A 23298-nucleotide genomic window follows, 5' to 3' on the forward strand; every position below is an offset into this window, starting at 1 on the left:
TCTGTTCTCCTTTAATTGCAGATGCCAGTTCCCGTCCCGCTTTACACGAAGCAGCCTGCTCACCCGGTGATCAAGACCAATCGGTCCATCGACTCAGATTACGAGCCATCGGTATTTCAGCACTTGACTCAGCCTCCCCTGCCTCCCAGAGGCCCTCCGCCCTCTCTCGCGACGCGCGAGGAGTGGATTAGTTCCTTGCCATCGTGGAGAAGAAACAAACCTCGTCGCATTTGGGAGGAGGATATCGGCCGCTTCCAGGGGTGTGTGCCTCAGGATTTTGAGGAAGGGTTGGCTGTTGCGGGGAACGCAGCGGTCAGTAAAGGAGCACCTGCGCAAGCGTGCATTCCGCCCGTCTCTACCCTCGTCACCACTGCCGGTTTGGCCCTCTCATCCCCCCTCATCGACATGTACCCCGATCGTGGAGTTGAACCAGATCACAGGATGGATATCTACTCGCCAACCACTCATGGTTGGCCGTACGAAGTCGGCCCCCAGTTCCCTACCCACCCATCCGCGAACAACGAGGAGTATGAAGATCTGACTATGGAGAATGACTCTGATTCAGCCATGGACTATGGCCAGTACGATATCGGCCGCTCTGCACCACTTGGCGACAATGGTGAAGACGGCGGTTCAAGTGGGCTCTATATAGAGCAGGACTATCAACGCGGCGCGTTCAGCCCTGTCTTCGAGGATATATCCCCCGAACGTGCAGATATGCATGATCCTGCGTCCAGCCCTATGGGGCCAGCTACCCCCTTCGCAGACTTCGTTGATAGGGCAGTCGCTGAAGCCCATGTGGTGATGTCTTACGATGCTGTTCAGCCCGTCAACAACTCTAGAGAGATGCAGTATGGTTACCACGACGATTATAGTGGCGATGTGTGCTACGAGTGCCAAGCTTATCGACATGCCGAGCAGCATGTGCAGGTACAGGTGCCAGTCCCAGAGCCTGTGGTCACTCCCACCGCGACTACCGCTTACAAGAGACTTGCTGAACCGCTGTCTGAGTGGATCGCCACATACGTTTGGAAAGTTTGCACAACGGGGACGAGTCTACCGCCTGTATACCAGCCTACGTATGTCTCGCGTTCTTGTCTATATTCACATATGTGGTTGCTAAACTCTTTGGACAGCGCGTACACCAAGCACTACTCGAGCATGCCGCCTAGCCATCTCGCAAGTTCAACTCATGCCATGCTTCTGTCTACGCTGCTACAGCCGTCTGCCGTATATCTGGCACTGTGGTATATTGTGCATTTGCCTGTGTTCTTTGGCCCTACAGGTCTCGGGAGCCAGAATGGCGTGGCTAACCGCTTTGTGGCCGAGTTCCTTGGCGAGGGCCGCATGAGTCTCGACCAGGATGCCATCGAGGCGTATGCCCCTTTCCGGCTGATTCTCCTGGGATGCATGCTGGCGAACAAATGGCTAGACGATCACACCTTCTCCAACAAGACTTGGCGAGTAATGTCGTTGAGATCCGATAGCACTAGTTGACTAATTCTCTGTGTAGGCATACGATCTCCCACGTGCCAGTGCAGTCCCTGAACAGACTTGAGTCCCTGGCGCTGGACCTTTTCGATTACGATCTGTCCATCTCCCCCCAGCAGTGGTCAGATTGGCTCTCCCATCTTCTGTCATACCATGCGTCCCTATCGTCGTCATCCTGTCCTCAGCCCATCTCTCGGCCATCGATGGACCCTCACACGATAATCCGCAAGGCCATTGAGACACTGATTCAGGCCGAGGCTCCAGCGATTTGCCAGTGCTGCAATGAGAAGATCTGCACATACTGTCCACCTGAACCGATCTTCGTGGGTATCGAAGGGAGAAGAGGGGAGAAGGTGGAGGTAGAGCAGCCGTATGACGTCGACGTGCTGGAAATCGATCTGGACGAGGATGGCCCGTTGAGAGAGGAGTACCTTCCGAGGCGTCGTATCAGCGGGGCTGGCTCTACGCGTCGCTCACAGATGCAAGAGAAGGCTATGGAAGCGGACAGGATCCTGCCTCCTCCGGCGAAGTGGAGCCCATCGGCTGACGAGCCCATTATGCGTGACGGGACTCGAGCGCATGCGCAGTATGTGGCCGTACAACCAATCATGGCTGTTCCACCCCCACCTCCGCTGCCATTCCATCAGGTGCTCGATCCTCATCGTCAGACGTGGTCGATGGCAGGCTATGTTTCCAAGCAGGAGCAAGTGTCCGCGTATGGTGTCCCCGTCTTCCAGACTCAGGCGCCTTATATCGCCTACGATTACACCTATCCGTTGTCACAAACACATTCGCGTTCACAGTCGCTTTCTTACCATCAGGCGATTGACGGGTCGTCCCAGGGACGTGTCCGCTCGTATTCCCAGAGCAGATACGAGCCAGGTTATAGTGAAGTGCGATTCTCTTACAGCCAGTATCCTCCGCCGAATGTTCCGGTCAGCCGCTGGCTGAATGTTGACCCTCGCTATGCCAAGTGCTACGATGCCCCTATCATATCTCAGCAGAGGACCTCCCTGCAAGTGTGAGAGCGTGTGCTTTCACCTAGACGAGTTTCAGAACAATATAGACCATGCTCGCGGAATCTCGCCGAAGACATGCGGTCCTCCCTTGTCTTCATCGTTCGTTATTATAGGCCCTCTGGCTGCCGACTTGTGTAATAATCCATCACCCACTCGGATATACCTCAGCGCCAGCGCTAGGATGTTCACTTTCCACTCTCTTAGTCGCGTCAGCCTGTTTCTATGATGGATCTGTCTCATTCATGTCTTTATCATCATCGTTTCGATTCATTTCGTGGCTCCCGTCTTCCAACGACATATCCATCCTGTCCAGGGATGCCTCCTCTACCGGTTCCATCGCTCACCACCACCAGCATTGTCATCGCACTCCGTATATATTCGGCTTCCTTTCGATACTCTGTTCCGAGGGAGAACGATCTGCCCGTTCCTGCGTCCAGGCAGGTAGCTCGGCAGGTATCCACCGTTGTCTATAGGCCGAGCGCTCCCTCCCACATATCACGCCTCATGGACGGTTTCTCTGGTTGCCCCGATATCATTGCTTGCATTGGTATCTCGTGTACAAATTTTAGCCGGTATATTCACGTTCCTCTAATGTTCTTCACGTCGCTTCTCTACTCTTTGGTGTTGTTTCACGTTTGTCGCCACACATTCCCAAACCACCAAAAACATCGTATAACGACCTAAACTTCACACACGTATCGTTTGTCCTCAGTTTCACTTACCTCTCCGGTGCCACGCGTTCCTTCCGGGCGTGCCATCCCCCTGCGTGTTGACGTTGTTTCTTTCAGCCGATACCTGACGTCTTTCGCGCGTCGCCGCCGTTTGTGCTCCATTTTCGTCAGTAGGTAGTCATGTGCCTTCCGTGTCTCAGAGACATCAGAGCCGCTCTTCGCTTGTATATCTCGTCAATTGGAGACCATTATGCTTCCCTTTACTTGACAGAGGAGCAAGCCTACTTTCCTGTGCATGTGTGACCCAAAAGGCTCTGATGAAGCGCCCCGAATGCGACAGTTAGCCTTCCATGTAGAGAAAGCGATCATAAGGTTGGTGGTGGCTGCCCGCCGATCCCTACGAAGTTTTGACTTGCAGAGCATTGATCGCCATGGTTATTAGTACACAATGTCTGATAAACATCCATGGTCCTCGTATAGTGATACGGATTTACTGATTACAAGGCTAACTGCATTCGTCATCATCAATGAAGACCCTCCTATGACTTTCAGATGCTGCACTTACCAAAGCTAAATGACCGCCTACGACAGGTCTTGCTCTGAACCCATCAACGTCGCCATTCAAGGTCTCGTACCAGTCCCCGAGGGGCTGCGAATTGAGACCGTCGGCAGCATACTTGTATACGGAGTCGACGAACGTGTCTCTCACAGTCGTAGAAGATACCAGAGCGGCGGTCCACAACTGCCAATCTGCATGCATGTAAGTACGAGGGATGGGCGGAGAGCGAGAGAAAGGTGCGCACCGGACTTGGTATATGTGTGACTGGATGAGCAGTATCAGTACTGCTTAGGCAGGCTCACGTTTGCAAACCACACGTACCGTGTGTCCAAAGGCACGCCGTAAGTATCTGACGCAGTGTGTTAGATTGTTAGATTATTCATATGTGAAGAGATGTGTACTCACTCAGAACCGTAGGGTACCAGGCAGTCTCTGAGTTGTAAAAACAATGAGATCCAATCGTGAGACAACATCGATCGACATACGCATTTCATACACCGAACTGGGGATGAGGCTGGTATTCAGCAGCTTGTCCGCATACATATTGTACGAAAGGCCCCAGCTAGACGACGTGAGGACCAGAAAATACGAACACACAGGAAGCTCAGCCTTACGTGGAATCATTTCCGTACTGGTAGCGATGCGTTAGCAAATTTTAGTACAGCATATGGAGGAACTTACAGCAAGAGTTAGATGTTGACCATCAGACGAAGTAGCTAGTTGCTGCCACTGCTGGACGTACGACGAAGCGATGGACTGCACGTCGGGAACTTGGTCAGTGATGGAGACATTGCTGACATGGGGTCTTAGACTTACACTGTAGTTTGCACTACTGGCAGTGTTGCCCACTATGGCAGCCATCTCCGACATAGCCTTGATGGCTATGATGCCTTTAATGGCAAGGTTTGTCTGGTTGGCGAGAGCACCTGCAAAGTCATCTGTGCTGACTTGGTCCCCTGGGATGAGCGTATTGGTAACGAGATATTGGGCCCATTGGTCGAGGAGATTGTACTGAACGTCAAACGGTGGTATTCAGTAAACGAGATAGATAGATCTCCAAGGCTCACATAGTCAGTAATGAGCGAGTTGTCGTTGGTGCGCTGCGCGTAGCTCAGAGTCATAATAAGCATGTTGCCGCTTTCTGAAGTACGAAACAGAAGTGTCAGAATCAGACCCGCGTGTACTGCACAAGCTGCAGACCTTCAATGGGCATGTGCTCGTCGTTACCTGCATAAGTTGAGAGTGTGCTACTGATGCAAACGATAAAACCCTATGACATACCATCGTTGTGACCCAAGGCCTGGGGGTATACAGAGCCTACAAGGATCACAGTCAATCCAACCTAGAAACTTGTATCCACTGTATACAATGTTAGACTGACCCATGTCATGCAAAGCGAAGGCATTAGGGTACTGTCCAGTCTCCTGATACGCGAAGAGAGGAACCAGCAGATTCTTTCCTATGATAGGGTCGGCGTAGAGGAACAGCGGCCAAGCTGGGAAGATTACATCCACAGTATTCACATTCTGTAAACGGCCCTTACTTGACCACAAGTTATTGTATGTGGAGGTAGAGTACTTACCCCGTCGCTGGAGATCTCTGTATATTAAGTAAATCAGCGCCGATGGCGCCGGAATTAGATGGCAAGATCCTACCTTTCAGAAATACCATCACATCGGAAGTATTATGCTGGCCAGCGCTGTTTTTGGAGACGGTGATTTCAATACCTCCATAAGTTTGTCTGACAGATAATGCAACCACTGCGGAATAGTTCGACGAGATTTGAGATGCGTCCGAGTTAATCTGTGCGTCAAGTGCTTGTGCTCGTATCAATGCGGCGTTGTAATCTCCCAGGAAAGACGAGATCTAGTTACGAAGTTTCTGTTACTAACCATCAACATAGCGAGACGAGCAAAATACCCACAGCATCATCAGCTGTGGAAAATGCACTCCAGAAGTAAGAGCTTCTGTTTTGCACTGCGTCGTTCGCGATCAGATACTCGACCGCCGGATCCCGAGCGTGACCAACGGAGAACACCACCGACTCGGAAGGACCGGAGATGTCGCCTAAATCGTGCGCAAACGCGAAGACGGGCCACATGTCTGAAACTGCGCGGAAATTCGTGTCCTGGGTGTTCGTCAATGTACTGTGGTTGATGAACTGCGCGCGGACGACGATATCTTGGCCCGTCTGGTACGTCACGCCTGAGGACTGGGGGAATCATTCAGCATATTGTCTCAGAACACAATTAAGCACGGACGTTAGACGTCGAGTAATAGGCCGAACCCTCTACAGCGCCCGCGTCAGTTGGTCTGGACATGCTATGCTAGGCGGAAATTACATACGCTGGATGTGATCGGAGACTTCGCCAAAGAACGTTTGATCTTCCAATTGCACTTGATGAGTGATTATATTCCCTGCCGTCGTAGTCCAATTAACAACGAGGCTATCATCTCCAGAAACCCATTCTGCACTGATATCTGTGTATACTTGAACAGAGTGGACGTCATTGTCATTCGGGGCTGCCGATAACGCAAGATACGAAAATGGAAGAGACTGTTTCAGTAGATCATTCGGCTATTACAGCATAATTAGCTGCGTTTCTGAAAGAGCCTACACTGAAGTTACCTCTACAGGACTCAGAAAAGATACAGTAAGGTCAACCGGACCTGCTGTCAGAGTGAAGTTGCTCTGGGTGGAAGTGAACTAGGCAGGAATTCCCGTAAATAAACCCAACGCAACTTCCACGACCGTACCTCGAAGCTCGTCTGGACGGCCTTCTGTGCTCCAGCCACGGCAGGTGAACCGAGGAAATTGTACGACACGCCATCAACGTTGATGTATCCTGCCCATCCAAGGATCTGTACCACGAGTCGTTCCGACATTCTTCGCAAATACATATTCTTCATGCACTCACAGAACCGGTCCAGAATGTCGGCCAGGCTTCATTCAACGCGGTTCCTCCGCCTTGAGCAAGCCATGCAGACAGGTAGGGCGAGCGTACAGCGAGTGGGACAGCTGCTGGATTGAAAGGCGATGCAGTCCATGTAACGTCTGATGACCGAACGAGAGGACGAGCCACTACGAAAACAGACGATAAGAGAAGCAAGAGGGTCGTGAATGAATGTGAATGTGCTGCCATGGCGAACGAGGGAATGTATATGTACGTTCCTACCGACAGTGAGCTCCTTTTCAAAGGCTCGCTTCAGACCTGGTCGAAGTGATGAGAGCGTCGGGAAAAGTTACATTTATATGACAACGATCATGTCATGAGGTCTGGAGTTGCGAAGTCCAATGACGGAGTAGCAGCTCCTCCCCGAAATGTCAGATTCAGCTGTCAAAGTCCTCACGACCCGGGATCACAGGATAAATGCAGAGCAGACGTGGTGACACTCGTCCGGATGGACTTTTGATGCTAAATGCGTGTTCGGTTAGCGCACAGTTGCTGCCGATGGCGAGGACGAGACGGATGCATGCGATCATGGGCCATGCCTTAAACTTTCGCCATGCGACTTGACAGATGGAAGTAAACCCACGTGGTACAGCTTTTCATCGAGAACGACCGAGGATCATATGGCCCTCAGCAGCTTCCACAGAAGATTCATCCTGAGGACGCAAGAGGACACTGCCAGTGGAAACTTGAAGTCAGGCCTGAGTGCGTCTGTGCAATCCCAGAGACTCATGGAGAGGCAGTGAGTTCAATGCACCTGACTATTGCCACGACGGCCCGCGCTGTGCTAGTATACATAGGTGCAGCCAGAACGCAAGTGCTGTACGGTGACCATCATTAGATTTAGATCAGGTACCTGGAGCCGGGCCGACTTTGTCAAATTTGAAGACCGAAAATTGTCACCATTGTCGTGAACAAAGCGGCCAACGAGACTTTGGACCAGCGCGATGCTCTTATGACCTATAGCGATAATTAGTACTCTTTGCTCGCACAGCCCGTCGAGTCGATCAATCGACTCCCACACGACCACAACGTCGGCGCGGTTACCATTTTAGGCTAGGCTGTTGCTCTTGTCCTCGCATTCGCATTGTTCGGCATTTGCATCAACCATAACGTTTTCCTCCGCGGCGCCAGTCTGCTCTTGTCAACAATCTCGCGGACCTTTTCTCTGAGACTGGGATATTATCATCCGTTCTGGACCACTTGCAAGCTACTGTACTTATAGGCAGCTAGCATGAAGTCCATGATATCCGCAACTCACGAATTTTTCGCCTCGTCTGCGACGATCCGGAAAATCAAGCTATTTTCTAGATCACCGCGCTGTATTAATATTTCGCTCTCTATATTACGCCCTCGTCTGTGACGAAATCGACCAGCCCATAACTAATAACATACCCCATCGCTTGATTATTACGACCAACCATGCCTCGCATTGCCTCTGCAATCCCATGCATTCCATTTTCGACGATCGCTCCACCCCCCAGCGCGTTCAGCATTTTTGCGACGGCACAGTCTCCTCGCGACACACACGCAATGTACGAGGATTTCTGGCAAACGTTCCGTCCACTCCCCAAAAAGGCCGTGCACTCCAAAGGGTGCGTCAGCGTGCCCCGGGAGGCGTCCAGATTGAAGGAGTTGTTGAGATGGTAGATGCAGGCCCATCTGCTTCTCCAACCCACTTTACTCACTGTGATTGTCTCCGTGCGTTCTTCCCAATTCAATTATTCCCCATCGCTCATCTGAACCTGCAGGACCTTCCCTCGGACGTCAGCTTTTTCACCTGCGTCTGTTAGTAATCATCGAGTATAATTCCTTACCGACAATTCAGGTCTACGTAGAATGTTGCGTCGTAATATTTGTTTGATAGATAGATGCCACGGAGCAGATGGACTCTAGCATTGTAGTTTTATGACCTTCACGAACTTCTCTGTAGTAAAATCGACGCAGTTTGTACGTCATGATTCCCGCACCTATATAGTATGCATAATGTATCATCCTCTGCTCTGCTGAAAAGGCTACATTAAGACCTGGGGCAGTTGCACATAGTTATCATAGCCCATTTTACTTCGTCCTGCTAGGTACGTCAGCCCAGTCCCAATCCTTTTCGCAGGGCGTCAGTCAGGTCCCACTGATCCGTATCGCCATGAACATCGAACATATTCACGCCGAGCATCCCAGACTGTGCCGCGAATGCCGCTTTGAGCCCCAGGGACAGGGGATCATCGTACGTGACAACCTGGTCCGCATGCGGAGATCGCAGGAACGGAGTGCTCGAGCAGTTGTCCCAGTACCTAGAGAAACCGCTCCACCCGTCGTAGAGGCTGTCAATTTCTCGGCCGTTTACAAGCATGCTTGTGGGGGCGCCAGTTGCGGTGTTGTTCGCGTCCTCCGGAGCGTATTGCAGGACGCCTTGGCTCACGAGGTCGCGGAACTGAATCTGCCCGTTGTTTGTCCCTCCGTCCTCGTTTGTCGCCTGTATGGCAGGGGAGGCCGCGGTCTCGAGGCCTGATACAACCGCCTCGGTCAGTCCCAGGAGGGAGCGTCGCAAGCGATTGCGGTGTAAAGAATGCCACGATTGGGAGCGAGTCCGGAGCACGGTGGCGTTGGATCGCGAGATGTAGCCGTAGGACGGGACACCGAGAACGAGCTGGGAGGCCGGGAATCCGGCTGACGTCCATGCATTCAGTGCTGCGGCCGCATTCGCACTGCCTTGCGTGGAATTGTGGCAGCCATCGCTCAGTGGAGCGTTGGGACCCGGTGTAGCAGAAGCTGTGATACTTTCAGCAGAGTGCAGACGGCAAGATATATCAGTACTTACAGCCCCAGGAGTCGTAGTTCATAAGCAAGACCCAATCCAACACCTTGGCAAAGTCGGAGACGTCTGTCATAGGATTTCCCTGCGTGTCTGCGAACGGCACAGTCTGCACGGCTGCCGAGATCTTAGATGTTGGCGGAAGTGTCGTCCGTAGAAGCTGCAGGAACAACAAGAAATTCGCCGTGTCATTCGGGTTCACGATGTTACCGTCAGCACCATCTTGTCCCGGGTACTCCCAGTCAATATCGATGCCGTCGAGATTGAACTGTTGGTAAGCCGCGAGAAGATTGTTGACGAGCGTCTGCCGATTATTCTGGTTCGAGACAGCCGTAGAGAAGTACCTATATCGTACAGAGTTCGGGGTGATTCCAGACGTATAAGAATTTAAAAACACACTTGCTGCCAGACCACCCCCCAACGCTCAGCTTGACTTTCTTCCCACTGTTGTGTGCCGCAGAGACTAACCTAGTGAGTAGACTCGGATCATCGTCGGAGCCATCCCAGGTAAGGTTGTACTTCTGGTCGGGCACAGCGAAGGCGAAGTCTATCCAATCGAAGCGGCCAAAGTCGATTTTTTCTGGAGGAAAAGCCGGTGCTGCCCAGTCTGGATAGTATGCCATTACCAGAGGCTGCGTGGTTGGAGAAGGGGTAAGTTGGTTAGCCGTGGACGACGCCGACGTAGGGACGGAGGACGGTGAAGGAGCCAGTCCGATGACTGCGGAGGGCAGGAGTGCAGGTGGGACAATCAAGATCGGCAGAGCGCCAGATGCTGACGATGGCGTGCTGGACGCAGTGACGACAGATTCAGTAGAGAACACCGTAGTGTAGGTTGTCATAGTCGACGTCTCCACGAGGGTCGACATCAGAGTCTCCGTGATAGCGAAGTCGTACCGCCTGCCATGAACTCCCCCGTGGGCATCCCAAGGGACACAGCGTACGAGGAGCGGGAAGACAGAGACCGTGACAGAGGTTAAGCGCAACATGGCCGCTGTCTGCAGGTGGCCAAGGAAAATGAACGAAAGTATGAACCACCAGGGTCGAGAAAGTAATCAAGACCTGCCAGAGGGATGCGAAAAGCACGCAGGACCGCAAGTTTCTGCATTTCAATGCAGCTCAGCACTGACCACAGGGCTGACAGCGGCGAACTCTGTACCGTAGACGCAAGGTGCAAGTCGATCAATAAGGCCGTTGTTGTTCAGATCTGAGCCGATCATTGATGTGACGTCCATCTAATAGATGTAAGTAAAGTGCTAACTTTACCCGTGAGATTCTTCTCTGAGAAATCAGAGACAAAGGTTGAGCACATAATGTCAGCGACAGTCAACACCAAATTCGTGACTCACTGGCAAGTATTGTGTGCCGATGATGGACATCGACGGCGCAACATTCTGACGAACTAACTAAGTCATGAAAAATCGAGTAGGATTCAACTACTGCTACCACTTACAGGCTTTGAACCGTCCCGGAGCAGTGTTAATGCCATCTTCATGTTGTGGGGTGAAATTTTGCAGTTCTCACCTGGAGTAATTTGCGCATACACGGCCGATCTTGGCGAAGCGATCTATGACGCAAACATCCGTATATCTGTGGTGATGAGTCTGACGTGAATGTATAGAAATATCAATGGTTCATACTCACGCAAAATGTCATACTGACGTTCTATTCAAGGCACACCGAGGCCGTAGTATCAATTCAGAACCTGCGTGGAAGTTAGAAGAAGCGTATCCATAGCTTTTGCCCTTTCTATACGACAGAAATGTCGCTGGATATACTGAATTCTATGCCAGTGTACTGGCACTCGAATAGTATGTCGGCTTCGTTACTATCATGGTCAATTCCAAGGCCAGGGCGCCGCCGCCGGCACGATCACGGTGATTTCCGACTCTAGCTCAGTACGAGCTCGAACGTCTGACGCTCATCAGATCCGCCATCCTGCAGCAGGTCTTTGTTGCATGAATTAGCGGGGCGACCTCGTACAAATCCAAAACAAGCGATCCTCAAGTCCAGGACGTTGACGGCCGCGAAGATCGAGCTCGTCGGACACACACGAGCCACGTGGCGAATATTCGCCAGGATCTCGAGTGGCGGTGCTGTCGCGGACACTCAGTACTCAGCTCCTACCGCGACGAGCGGCCGACAGTCCGTTGAAGATTCACGATGGCGGACCTTCCCACGGCGAGAGAACTGGAGCTGGAGACGCTGCTGAGGCAGCGGGATGCGCAGGTCGCAGAGCTAACGGTGCGTGTCGTGTGCGCCACTCGTCGTTGACCCCTCATGTCGATCCGTCCTGAAGGACGAGGTCGCACAATTGCGTCAGTATCTCTCGACGCAGCCCGCGCCCTCCACGACCGACCCCATTTCTCTCCCACCTGCGCTCGTGTCCTTGCTCTTGCCTCACATCAACGATCGCCCGTTGAACAACGCGACGGCGACATCCAATTCAGTAACTGCCGCTCTAACTCAGCGCGCTAAAGTACTTCAGGAGGAGAATGACGAGCTCTACGAGCTCCTGAAAACCGGTGAGACCGGACGGCTGAAGGAAGACGTGCGCGCTCTTCGCCGGGTAGTACAGAAATTGGAGGGGGCGCTCGAAGGTGCGATAACCGCACGCGCGCCTTTGATCAGCCGCACTAATCGTCCGCCACAGAATCACATCAGGTTATTGCCTCTCTCTCGTGCGTGTTCTCTATTATCTGTATTGTACTACCCCTCATTGCGACCCAGGTCCGAGTTGGACAAGTCTCACGAGGCTGTCATGGCGAGCGGCCGTCTGGCGAACGCTCCGAGCATCCATGCCCCCTCACACTCGCCGACGCCGCGCAATGTCTACCAGGCTCCTCCACATTTGGTATCTGCAACGAATGGGAAGCCCCTACCCACGGGGCCTCGGGCCCACAAAAAGCCGCGTCTGTCGGAGTCGCACACACCACCCGCCCGCTCTAACGTGTCCTTACCGCCTCCCACAAAGACATTCGCAACCAACGCCAACTCCATCCCCATCAAGGATGTGCGCGGGCGCCGTGGATCTACAGACAAGAAGCCTCCCGCGAACAACGTGGACGTTGCCGAGGACCAGCGAAAGAGGCCACGGTCACCTGAGCCGGAACGTGACCGTGACCGTGTGCGGGGTCGAGACAAAGACAAGGAACGCGAGAAGGAGACGGAGCCCGACCGCGATCGCGCGAGGGAGCGCGATAGAGACCGTGGAAGGGACAAAGAGCACGAGCGCGACAGAGACCGCTCTTCCCGACGGACTGGCGGGCGAAGTTACATGTCGAACAGCAGCGCTGGCAGTGGTGGTGCCCAAAGTGTCGCTGGGGGAGGTGGTGGTCGGCGAGGCCGAGGGGCAAATAACGGAAACGCCGCTTACCCCGGCGGGGACCGGACGTTGGCGGAACGCATGGGACTCTAATGGGACTCAGGGTTTGGGTTAGTCCTCTGGTTTGCTGGATAGTGGATATATGACAGGATGTCTCTGAACCACGGTCCATCTAGTGTACACGGTACGACGATTTCTTCACACATCTGCAATCCCGTGTATCTGCACTGTCTAACTTATTTGTATTTCTACCCGCAGTTGTATTCATATATCATGTTCACGCTCTCGCACTGCTTTCTGGAATCGTGTTTCGTAATGTAATGTATCGCCCAACGCCCTTTCGCTGCGACTGACGCGGAATTCTCCTGAGTTTTTTTACCTAGACGTGTTATGCATCTCGTGTTTCATAGCACTCTCCCAACTCTAGCTGCACTGTATTACCTCTCATGCGCTGTCCAGTAATCCCCACACGTGTATATTTCCAGGGCCCTCTCCGGTCTTTTTCCCCCGGGAGGTCGCCATCGTGCATCAGGGCAACACGGACTCTGCAGTGTCGCCGTTTCAGCTGCGCGCCCACGGTGAGCGGTTCGCATAAGCTCGCACAGCTGACTGACGCTTTATTTGACATTCCTCCGAGTCGGCCTCGCCTGCGTCCAGCGACAGGCGCGCCGAAACGAACGAATCAGGCCCGCGCGCTCCTGTGTCCGCTGCGTCTGCCTGCACTGCACGCGCACTACCAGCCAGATGCAGGAACGGGCCCCGCAGGCGCGAGAGCTATGGAATCCCGGTGCGTTCGGTTTTCACACGCGGGCCCTGGGTGCTGCAGTGAAACGTGAAATATTTGCGTGGTTCATTCCAGCGGCTGTGCTCGCCTGCAGGTCGGCTGCCGCTGACGACGGGCATATAAATGCGTGGGCGTCTCTGCGTCTCGTGAATTCGGGGACGCGACTCGTCGTGCCGCGTTTGAATTTGTGTCGGGCGTCCGCGTCATCACTAGCATGAGTACTTGGCCCAGCGGGCGCGTCTGGACGAGTCGCAGCGCTGCCAGTCTGGCGCGGAGGTTGCGCGTTACCGACGTGGAACGGCATGTGCGCCGATAAGCAGGGAAGAGACGGTCGCGCACTAGCTAATCTCGTGCTAGTTGCTCGCAGGCTGCGAGGAAACTGAAGCTCAGATCCCGAGTGCTCGTTCAACGTGCGTGGCTCCGCATGCAAGTACTCCTGATCGTTGGGAACTAGTAGTACCTACACGGCACGCTGTCGGCTGGGAACTAGTAGTATCTACACGGCACGCTGTCGGCGAGGACGTGCACGATGGGCCTGTGAAATCCCCGTCTCTGCATCCATTCAAATCGCGAACTCACTGGCCATGGACGGTAAAGCTTAAAGGACGATAACATGCATGAACGGACTTCGCGAGGGGCGCACAGCCGCCGTCTCAGACGCACTAGCACGATCTTGCCCCACTAGGTTCCCAGGTAAGACGGTATGAATTGTGAATGCTAGTTATACAGAATGACCGCAGTGCGAACACGAGCCGCGGAACAACGAAGAGCGAAGTCGGAAGCGAATTATGTACCATTAGAATAACTTTATCGACGAAGGACGCCCAGATTTATCTACAGGAAAGTAAAGTACAGGTACCGTAGGATATATGACCGGGATGTTCAGTCGAGCACGGACGATGATAGATAGAGAATTTCAAAACGAACGTGGAGTGGGATGACGACGGGGCCAGCGAGAGTTACAGGATTATGACGCAGGCGCGAAGCAGAGAGCGAGAACAGCAAGGTTCTAGGGTAGCGATTGGGAATAAGCAGAGAGTGTACACGGCATGCGGCCAAACGGGCAGCACACACATGCCAGCAAGAGTCCTCCTTGTCCGAGGAGTGAGCGGAGGCCGATCCACCGCGGAGCGCAGGGGAGAACGCGAGCGGATGATCCTTGAAGAGAGGCGAGATGTAGGGCGCAGCGTGAAGGACGAGGATCAAATGTCCAATGACCTCGGGATCCTGTAAAGCGGAAGATGCTAAACGCTTGTCACGCACGGAGCTTTGCGACGAGCCCACCTCTTGTGCTTCGGAGGAGAGGATAGGGTGGGCGAAGAGTACTGGTCCATATCCGGGATGACGATCTGCCTCCCGTTCAAAGGGCGGGGGCGCACGACGGACCGCCGGGCGCCGGGGGTGGCGAGTGCGGAGAGGGGGATGGGTGGCACAGGAGGGGGTGGCAGGTCGAATTGGGGAGTGGGGGGCGGAGAATGAGAGCGCGAGCGACAAGTGGCTACGACGGAGGGTGAGCGACGGTGACCGCGTCTGGACGACGGAGAGGACGCGGGGGAGACGGGAGAGGGGGTAGAGGAAGACTCGGCCCGAGATTTCTGAGTGCCAAACTCGTCGCCGTCAATCCACAGCTCGGACTGGACCTTCTGGCTGAGGACATGGGGCTCATGGCTGGCGGTGAGTTTCTGGAGGAGAGGAGAGCCGATGAGGCGTGGTGGGATGGGTGGCTCCTCGAGCTGAGTGGGGATGAGGCGGCTGCGGGACGACCTGTGAGGGATGAGCGGCGGGGGCGGGACGGAGGAGGAGGGAGCGTGCTGCGGGGAGCGAGTGCGCGGGGGCGGAGAGAGGGCGGTGGACATGGCGGGAGGGGGAGAAGGACTGGAGGCATGGTGAGATGGCAGGCGTGTCTTTTGTACGGTGGTCGAGTGTGGCACTGGCTGGCTGCGTGCGGCAGCTCAGAGAGGAAGGGCGTCAGTCGCCCGATTGCATCGCAGGGTGGGACAGGGCCAATAATGGCAGGGGCCGCAGGGGCCGCAGGGCAGGCCTAGGGCGCCTGTCGAGAACCCAAAAAACATACGCTGACACAGGTTCCAGTCTCGGGCGTGAAATAATCCACGACAACCGGGATCGCTGTCCGCATGCATCCGCCTGCTTCCTCTCGCTGCTGCCTCTCATCGCGACTGGCGCGTCGACGTCGTGCGCCTTGCGACGGCGACGGGGCGGATCGTTGGAGGATGTTGCTCCCGCGCCTCTCCTATGCGCTCCTACCCTCAGCGCACGGCCTGCCGACGTGACCCAACGCTCGGCCAGATTGTCTTCGCGATTTCTTCCATCCCGCCTGCCGCCGTCACACCTGTCATCTCAGATCTTCCAACTCGTCCCATTTATCGCAAGAACCCCTCAACTGTCAGCGCCTCCCTCATTTTCGTACACCCGCTCACCTTGCTCAGAACGCCCTGCCACTCCCTTAATGCAACCCGTCGCAGTCGGCACTTCTCGCGCGCTCCTCCTCTCTTTGTCAACTCTTTTATCTCATCTCTCCGCATCTCTGTCATCCGCTGCAAGAGTCAAGCTAGTGCCGCAGGACTAGACTTACAGCTCACCGCCCCGTGTACGCCTGGCCGACGCCCAACCACAATTTCTAGTCCGAATCCCGGTTCTTCACACACATGCCGGCGGCCTGTCTTCAACGGTCTCGACCAAAATTCACCCATGCAGCGTCACCGTATTCCTCTATATCTGCACGTCATTATACGGGCACCCGTCTTCCCCTTCAAGCTCCAATTAATGCCAACACTCGCCATTCCATCTCAGTCGGCCCGTCAGAACGCCCGCCGTTCACTGTAGCGAAATCGCCCACAGTGTGGTAGCACTTCAACTTTGCGTTTTCTGTTCGGATTCCGCCCGTCCGTGGTTGTCTACGGCGATACCGCATACATGCGGTGTGGCGTGCAGCGCGTGGCTTCGCGAACAGAACCTGCGCTGAGCTCTCACAGCTGTCGAATTAACCTCTGCCGCGAACCGCGTTCAACAACGCGCATCCCGGCCTCGACAGCTCCCACGGTCGCCTCGTCTGTCCAGCGTCGGCGAGCGCCCACGCGCGAAATTAACAGGTCTTGAAGTGCGCGCGCGGGGCTCCCGAGCTCGGGCGATTCGCGCTTCTGAACAAGCAGCGTTCGTGCCCGATAGGATACCAGCTGCCCAGGTGTGTGATCCGTCTCGCGACGCTGTATCGCTCATCGTTCCATTTCGCTGAAGAAGCCTGTTGCGTCGTGTCATCCACACCACAAATGAGCGCACTCGAGACGCGCACTGGATCCCCACCTGACTACTGGCAGGGTCGGAGTCCGAGCCTGCGGCGCAGCACCTGGTGCGTCTCAAGTTTATCGTCTGCCCAGAGATTCACCATAGCTATTAACTTACCCGGGTCCTGAATATTAATACCCGTCACCGGCCACTATCGGCAACAGCGTGCAGTGCTCACTAGCCATACAAGGACCTAATTCCGCCCGAGGACGAAGTTGATGACGAATGTCTGCATAAGAACTCTCAAGATTTGGGGGACCGCTGCGGGGATGACCGACGCGGTTTACGTCGCGGGCTTCCTCCCAAGATCCAGAATCTTGCTCCTTAAGCTTACGGTAGCCCACGTCGGCGGGAGTCCCCCAGCTCCCCAGCGCGTGCGCTGCGGCCGGCGGCGACAGACCTGCGTTGATGGTATCATGCACTTGCACAATGACGCTGTGCAGTGCAGATAAGCCAGGAGGGCTTCGAGGGCTTCTCTGAGACCTTTGTGCCATTTCCAGCATTGAGGGTTTTATTTGGCCGGCCTCGGGTAGATCGCCAGTGCTAGTGTGTCCGTGAATCTTCCCTATGATAGCCACGCGCAAGTACTCGCCGAAGGATCCTGCGTCGGGTGGTACTCAACGGCAGTCAGTCAACTCGGAGAATCCTGCGCACGTGGATCTCTCGGTCTTTTGCTTGCGTCTCTGTGCAGGGCCTTGCAATTGGTCGACGGTCGTCCATCACTTGCAATTGGTTGCTGTTATCCCGTCAGTCCATCGAATTTTAGCCCCGCACTTGTGCGCTGTTTCACGGTGCTGCAGAGACCTGCTGCGGGGGCGTTGAGTAAGTGCTATTGCATTTTTGTCGGACTGCGGCGGGATTATACAATCCTCAGTCCGCCCAGGGCGGCTAGATCGTCCGTGGTCCGTCGGCGTTCTAACGGTGTACTCTGCCGCACGGCGGATGCTGTGCACCGATCGACCCGTGCGTGACCGACGGAGGGTGGGCGGGTTTCTGCTCGCAGTAAACATTTGTGCAAAGCCTTGTCTCGAGATGATTAATCCGATTGGGCGAGGCGTATACGGTGCGCGAAAACGAGCTCCTGTGGATATCTTCGTCTTGCTGTTCGGCGCGATTCCCTCTGCGCGGGCTCACTAGCACTCTTCGGTCCCAGCTTAATGTGTCTATTTCGACGACATCACTGGTGTGGAACTTCCTTCTGCGCAACCCCATTTCTTCTGGTTCGGCGGTAGCTGCGCCCCGAGCCTCCCATCCAACGTGTGGCACCAACCATCTACAGATTGCATATTCACAGATCCACAGATTGCGCTCGGTGAGCGGTCATATATTCCCCGATGCGCTCTCTCATGTACAATATCAACGTTACTGATATCATCCGGGGTCCTCGAAGCACTGCGTTTCGAACGTGATGTGATGATACATTGTTCACGGATGTGATTTACTGCACTACTTTTAGCTGTTATCGTAGTATGGTCCGAGTGGAGTCCAAAAGTGAACTGTGATCTCTGCTCGACCGCCAATTCCCGCATGCGTCCTCCCTCGCCAATAATCAACGAAGATGCGAGGATACTGCGAGGTTCACGCCTCCGGGCGGCGGTATGGCGGCGAGGCGCGTGACGAGCGCTGCATGAGGGTGCGCGCCACAGGGTTGCGGACTGTGGTGAAACGGCGACGCAATGGTCGCAAGAGCGCGAGATGCGAATGCGCATGCAGTGCGGGGGTTGGGGATGGAGGGATCGGAAGCTGAGACGCGTATGTGGTGGATTCCAATACGGGCAGAGGCCCGCCGACGACCTGCTGTAAATAGACCCTCTACACCCTGAAAATCTTCTTCAATCCCATAGAGAAGGAGCTGCATTTCCTCTTTGGGACTGCGGCCCCGCCCGAGGGCCTGAGCGCATGGCAGAGGTCGTCGTACATCACGTACGTTTCGCGGGGGGACTGCGATGTGCCGAACATGCTGAACGCGTTGGGTAAAGTGGTGGCGGTGGGGAAGAGGGAGAATGCGGGTGTGGTGGAGTAAGACATCGCTGATGTTATGAGAGTGAGTGCAAGTGGTTGTGTGGTAGTAAGCGGAGAAGGCTGAATCGTCGCAGACGAATTTGCTGGCTGAGTAGCGGTGAGTGCTGATGAGGACTTCATGGCAGAGAACGGTATGGCTTATATACCTCAGGACATCCGTAACGACTGCAGGCGTGATTGCAGGAAGATGGCGACCGATCGGTGTCGGTGAGAAATTCGCGACTCCTGCCTTTCGAGGTAAGTGTTGGACAAATAAAACAGGGACCCACATAAACACACACACACACAACAGCGTATCTAGGTAACAGAGGAATTAAGCGCAAAAATCGCGACGAAAGCCAATGAATGAGCGACGAGGTCGACGAAGAAGTCGAACAAAGGACTCGCGCACGCGACGCGTCGGGACGCGTTGTGGGCGACTGTTTGGCTCTCTTTGTCTTCGGGAGAACACAAACATGTACAAATTTTTTTCTTCCTCAGGCAAATTTCTTCCGCTGTCGCCGAACTGTCTTGTCTCCTCCATGATTGCGTTTAAGTACTTGTCGAAGGTGAGTTTGTGGTTAGAGGTCATCCTTCTCTGTGATGTCAATTTATTCCCAAACATACGAACGCTGCTCTGCGTCATGAAATGAATTTACTCTACAACGGTATCTGAGTTCCCGTTTCTCCTGCATCATCGTGCTTCATATGGCGCTGGACTGATAGCTGGCATCCAACAGTGACTTTACCTGAACGGTATTTTCGGACGGTAATGGGATTTCTTCGTCTTCATTGCTGAGTCGTGATTGCTCGGTCCTTTCCAGCGGTGCTTCATGTGTGAACCTTGGGTGAGTTCCATCTTCTGTACCTTCTCGACGATTTGCCTTCAGTGATGACACATTATTCACACTGTATGAACATTCGTGCGTCAAGCATCGATGTCTTGAATTTTCTCCTACAACGGTATCTGATTCTTTCCCTTTTTGATCTATTGGCTTGTTTTGCATGGCTTCAGTTCCTTACTGACGTCCGTGATGTCTGTTCAGGCTTAATTCGAGCAGTCAACGGATACTTTGGACTTTCGTGATGGTGCCGAAGACCGTATGTTCGCGGTCGTTGTGTGGTTATTTGTCACGGTGCTGCATAGTATACATAGTATACAAGTGCGTATAGAAGGTGTCTCATTACTATTTGCAAGGGCGACAAAAATACATATGATGGTTTCACACATACGTGGCACACTGGTTATGCTCGCGACCCATCATCATCGAACGCATCTGGAGGCACCTGCCCTTGAATTTGACTCAGTGCACCCTTGATGATGTACAGGAACGGACCCGACTTCGCTGGAGGCGGTGTTGACTGATAGGCGACCGGGAGGGTACATCGAGGGCAATGGAATCTATACTGCCGTTCGTGACCGCCTTCCCTACGCGTAGAACCAGTAGTGAGAAACAAATCAACGCCAAGAACGCGCGTACTAACCGCTCGACCAAGAGTGGATCCTTGGGTGTCGCATTGAGCTTGAAGATCCTGGCCTTCCCAAGCGCATCATCCCGCGTACGGACGATGGTCGCTCCGTCTGTCTTGCGCTTGGGCAGGGAAGCTAGGCTTTTGTCGATGACAAGCTGTGACACGCATCATTTACGGAACCCGAGGTGTGTCCGGTTGGAGCGGGAAGGACGCACGATGAACTCTCCGCAAATGCAATCTGTGCCAAGAAGACTATAAGCACTACAAGCGGATCAAAGGCAAGCAGGGAGTCCCACAATAGACCCGCAGTGCCGCTGTTGATGATGCAGTTGGTTGCGCTGGCGAATGGTGGCAAGATGCCCAATATTAACTCAGCCTATCCACGCGGGAACGGAGAGAAGCTTGTTCGACTGACCATCCGTGGAGGATGAGACTGCGGAGCGTGAAACGACCTTGGGCATTCTGGCGGGACGAGAAGCAAGCAACGATGAGAATCACGGTTCAACTGTAGGGCGGCAGATCAAGTGAGCAGAGTTAGAAAGAACCCGAGGTCGTCGTGGTGCTTTGGCTTTGAGCGGAGAAGGCACGGGTGCACGTGACACGCGTATCTTATTATGACACTCTGCTCCGCCAGTGCTCGTGCTGTGCAACTTCCGTCTTCCTTAATTCTCCCCATACAGCCTCTTCCGGCAGTTCACACCCTCCTCTGCCCCCACCCCCTTTGTCATGGCGGAAAAGGATGCCACTGCGAGGCTGCGGCGAGCTGTCAAAGGTGAACCTTTCAATAGCCTCGCGCTTGACGTCAGAGTGCTCATCGCTTGCACAGAGAACAACCTCTTTCTGGTCAAACGCCTGATTAAGAGGACCGACATGCGAAATTCGGACCCATCCAATAAACGTTACACCTCTTTGGCTTGGGCTGCGGTGCTCGGTCACGAGGAGACGTTCGAGTTCTTGCTGAGTAGCGGTCACGACGATCATGAATATAGCAAGGTCAGTATCCGCCATATACTGAGAATCGATCATGGCCGACTTTACCCCAAGGACTCGGATAATAACACCATCCTGATACTTCTCGCCGACGTGAGACCTCCCTATGCAACTGCGTACGGGGCGGGGCCTAGTGATCCTGACTTCCTCAGCGCTACACTACGGATGGCACGGTTGTACTATGACCGATACCCGGACATCCTGGATTGGGCAAATATCGAAGGCAAGACTGCTCTTCACGTGGCTGCGTTGAAGGGGAATGAGGACCTAGTTCGGGTCCGTCCTATGCCTTCACGTTCAATGTGCCCCATCCTGACCTCCAGAGACAGATGCTATGTGATTTGGGGGCAGATTATGATTTGGCTGATAACGATGGAAACACGCCACTCCATTAGTGAGAACGTCGCGCGTGTTTTGGTGGACGCCACACTAACATTGTGCTACAGTGCCAGTGCCTGGGGTCACATACAGGTATGCGACTGTTAGCTTGATAAGGTTCACTACCACTGACTTGGTCTTAGATCGTCCAACTGCTTATTGAACGAGGTTGTCAATATTCCACCCGGAACAACGAGGGTTTCACTCCGTCGGATTATGCATATTCGTGCGTATGGGCTTCCATTCGTCCTCGCAGGTCTCTCACGTGAGTTGGAACAGAATTAGCACAAGAGATACGTTGCAAGATGCCGCTCGAACGCAGTTCGAACTAAACAAGAAGGCAAGGCGGAACGTTTTCGCGCAAGCTGCGGCGAGGGGGACCGAGTGGGGTGCCGCGTCAGGTCAGATGCACCCTCCTACACTGAGGGAGTATGAATATTCGAATGGGTCCGTTCGAATGCGTAGCGGGTCAGGAACGAGCCGCACTACCGCAACCTCGGAGAGTGACTTGAATGACAGCCAGGTCCTCGGCCAGTCCCCGCAAAGCAATCCGTCTCTGGGATCTTCGCTATCACCCTCACGGTTCCCCATTGCCTTGCCATCCGGCGCGCACTTCCCCGCACAGGCATCCGGTAGCTCGTCCAGCACCTTCTCCGGCACTGTGCCTCCCCCGTCGAAACTGCACTCCGCTTCGCCTCTCGCGCTAAACCCGAACCCAGCTTCAGTATTGTCGCCGATTGCGACGCGCATGCGGGAACGGGATGCGGACGCGATGGAGAAGTACAAGATGCGCCAGCGTAGTGGAAGTGCAACCACTGCTTCTACAGACACGCATTCACAGAATGGATCGGCCCAGTCTGTCACAGCACCTGGTCCGTCCGTGGATGACCTCAAGCCGCTGAGCACGCTGATCGCAGTCGGATCAGTCGCACCCCGGCGTCGACTACGACCTTCCGCCTCTGCAGCGCAGCTCCATAGCCCGCAACCTCCCTCCGCATCTCTGAATACCGCTTCGCCACATCAGGAAAACGTACGAAATCGGTCGGGTACCAGCCCGGCAAAATTGACCCCTCCCCCGCTGACGCCTTCTCCTACATCGGAGGCGTTGGCGCTTCCGACGCCCACTCAATCCTCCTCCCGACCATCATCATTTCGCCCTGGACAGTCGGATGGGCTTCCGAAAAAGTCGTACACCGGTCCACCGAGCGAGTATGCCAAGTTTCCGCCTCCGCCACTGGAAGAACATCCAGAGCGGTCGGCGACGCCTACCATTCCGTCACACTTACGTCGATTGCCATTCAACTTGCTGTCGTCACACAAGAATAGTCTTGATTCACATATCGCCGCTGGCGGCCACCGGAGAAACGCTTCTGCGAATACGGCGGTACGATAGGACAGTTGTTGTGCGAATAGATTCTGAACAGTTGTATCATTCTTGGAGGGTCTGGTTACGGTTGTACGCATGCGGTCTGTAGGCTTTGTTTCATGCTGTCTCTGTATCTACACTCTACTAGAGTTGTGAACGCTACTTATACATTCATTGC

At 54.3% G+C, this 23298-nt stretch overlaps 10 protein-coding genes across 10 annotated transcripts; 5 read left to right on the forward strand and 5 right to left on the reverse strand.

The window, feature by feature from the left end:
- Window positions 1-21: 21 nt before the first annotated feature.
- SCP_0208510 (hypothetical protein) lies at window positions 22-2516 on the forward strand (the record flags this gene model as incomplete). The annotated part of the gene is made up of 3 exons (XM_027754763.1): window positions 22-1079; window positions 1137-1460; window positions 1514-2516. 3 exons carry the CDS (start codon window positions 22-24, stop codon window positions 2514-2516), a joined length of 2385 nt encoding a protein of 794 aa, XP_027610564.1.
- Window positions 2517-3678: 1162 nt separating this feature from the next.
- On the reverse strand, window positions 3679-6883 carry SCP_0208520 (Glutaminase A; the record flags this gene model as incomplete). Its single annotated transcript, XM_027754764.1, has 21 exons — window positions 3679-3690; window positions 3747-3931; window positions 3985-4004; window positions 4062-4089; window positions 4146-4172; window positions 4226-4302; window positions 4355-4371; window positions 4422-4496; window positions 4557-4751; window positions 4808-4881; window positions 4941-4967; window positions 5022-5057; window positions 5122-5266; window positions 5323-5339; window positions 5396-5606; window positions 5665-5952; window positions 6002-6030; window positions 6087-6318; window positions 6370-6447; window positions 6498-6602; window positions 6659-6883. 21 exons carry the CDS (start codon window positions 6881-6883, stop codon window positions 3679-3681), a joined length of 2103 nt encoding a protein of 700 aa, XP_027610565.1.
- A 1230-nt stretch (window positions 6884-8113) lies between these two features.
- On the forward strand, window positions 8114-8341 carry SCP_0208530 (hypothetical protein; the record flags this gene model as incomplete). Its single annotated transcript, XM_027754765.1, has 1 exon — window positions 8114-8341. One exon carries the CDS (start codon window positions 8114-8116, stop codon window positions 8339-8341), a length of 228 nt encoding a protein of 75 aa, XP_027610566.1.
- A 433-nt stretch (window positions 8342-8774) lies between these two features.
- Window positions 8775-10995, reverse strand: SCP_0208540 (glycoside hydrolase family 18 protein; the record flags this gene model as incomplete). Its single annotated transcript, XM_027754766.1, has 6 exons — window positions 8775-9460; window positions 9510-9847; window positions 9903-10498; window positions 10631-10735; window positions 10850-10894; window positions 10954-10995. The coding sequence occupies 6 exons, from the start codon at window positions 10993-10995 to the stop codon at window positions 8775-8777; spliced, it is 1812 nt and encodes a 603-aa protein (XP_027610567.1).
- A 668-nt stretch (window positions 10996-11663) lies between these two features.
- SCP_0208550 (hypothetical protein) lies at window positions 11664-12918 on the forward strand (the record flags this gene model as incomplete). The annotated part of the gene is made up of 4 exons (XM_027754767.1): window positions 11664-11744; window positions 11800-12100; window positions 12154-12181; window positions 12231-12918. The coding sequence occupies 4 exons, from the start codon at window positions 11664-11666 to the stop codon at window positions 12916-12918; spliced, it is 1098 nt and encodes a 365-aa protein (XP_027610568.1).
- Window positions 12919-14811: 1893 nt separating this feature from the next.
- Window positions 14812-15465, reverse strand: SCP_0208560 (hypothetical protein; the record flags this gene model as incomplete). The annotated part of the gene is made up of 2 exons (XM_027754768.1): window positions 14812-14836; window positions 14894-15465. The coding sequence occupies 2 exons, from the start codon at window positions 15463-15465 to the stop codon at window positions 14812-14814; spliced, it is 597 nt and encodes a 198-aa protein (XP_027610569.1).
- Window positions 15466-15862: 397 nt separating this feature from the next.
- SCP_0208570 (hypothetical protein) lies at window positions 15863-16453 on the forward strand (the record flags this gene model as incomplete). The annotated part of the gene is made up of 1 exon (XM_027754769.1): window positions 15863-16453. One exon carries the CDS (start codon window positions 15863-15865, stop codon window positions 16451-16453), a length of 591 nt encoding a protein of 196 aa, XP_027610570.1.
- Window positions 16454-18724: 2271 nt separating this feature from the next.
- On the reverse strand, window positions 18725-19054 carry SCP_0208580 (hypothetical protein; the record flags this gene model as incomplete). The annotated part of the gene is made up of 1 exon (XM_027754770.1): window positions 18725-19054. One exon carries the CDS (start codon window positions 19052-19054, stop codon window positions 18725-18727), a length of 330 nt encoding a protein of 109 aa, XP_027610571.1.
- A 1104-nt stretch (window positions 19055-20158) lies between these two features.
- SCP_0208590 (Uncharacterized protein) lies at window positions 20159-20847 on the reverse strand (the record flags this gene model as incomplete). The annotated part of the gene is made up of 5 exons (XM_027754771.1): window positions 20159-20342; window positions 20399-20541; window positions 20602-20624; window positions 20683-20724; window positions 20802-20847. 5 exons carry the CDS (start codon window positions 20845-20847, stop codon window positions 20159-20161), a joined length of 438 nt encoding a protein of 145 aa, XP_027610572.1.
- A 265-nt stretch (window positions 20848-21112) lies between these two features.
- Window positions 21113-23147, forward strand: SCP_0208600 (hypothetical protein; the record flags this gene model as incomplete). Its single annotated transcript, XM_027754772.1, has 7 exons — window positions 21113-21158; window positions 21213-21379; window positions 21431-21652; window positions 21706-21770; window positions 21823-21847; window positions 21898-21980; window positions 22034-23147. The coding sequence occupies 7 exons, from the start codon at window positions 21113-21115 to the stop codon at window positions 23145-23147; spliced, it is 1722 nt and encodes a 573-aa protein (XP_027610573.1).
- Between the last annotated feature and the right edge of the window lie 151 nt (window positions 23148-23298).

The sequence above is a fragment of the Sparassis crispa genome (assembly GCF_003851025.1).
Source record: "Sparassis crispa DNA, contig_000001F, whole genome shotgun sequence".
In the NCBI taxonomy this organism is placed as follows: Eukaryota; Fungi; Basidiomycota; class Agaricomycetes; order Polyporales; family Sparassidaceae; genus Sparassis; species Sparassis crispa.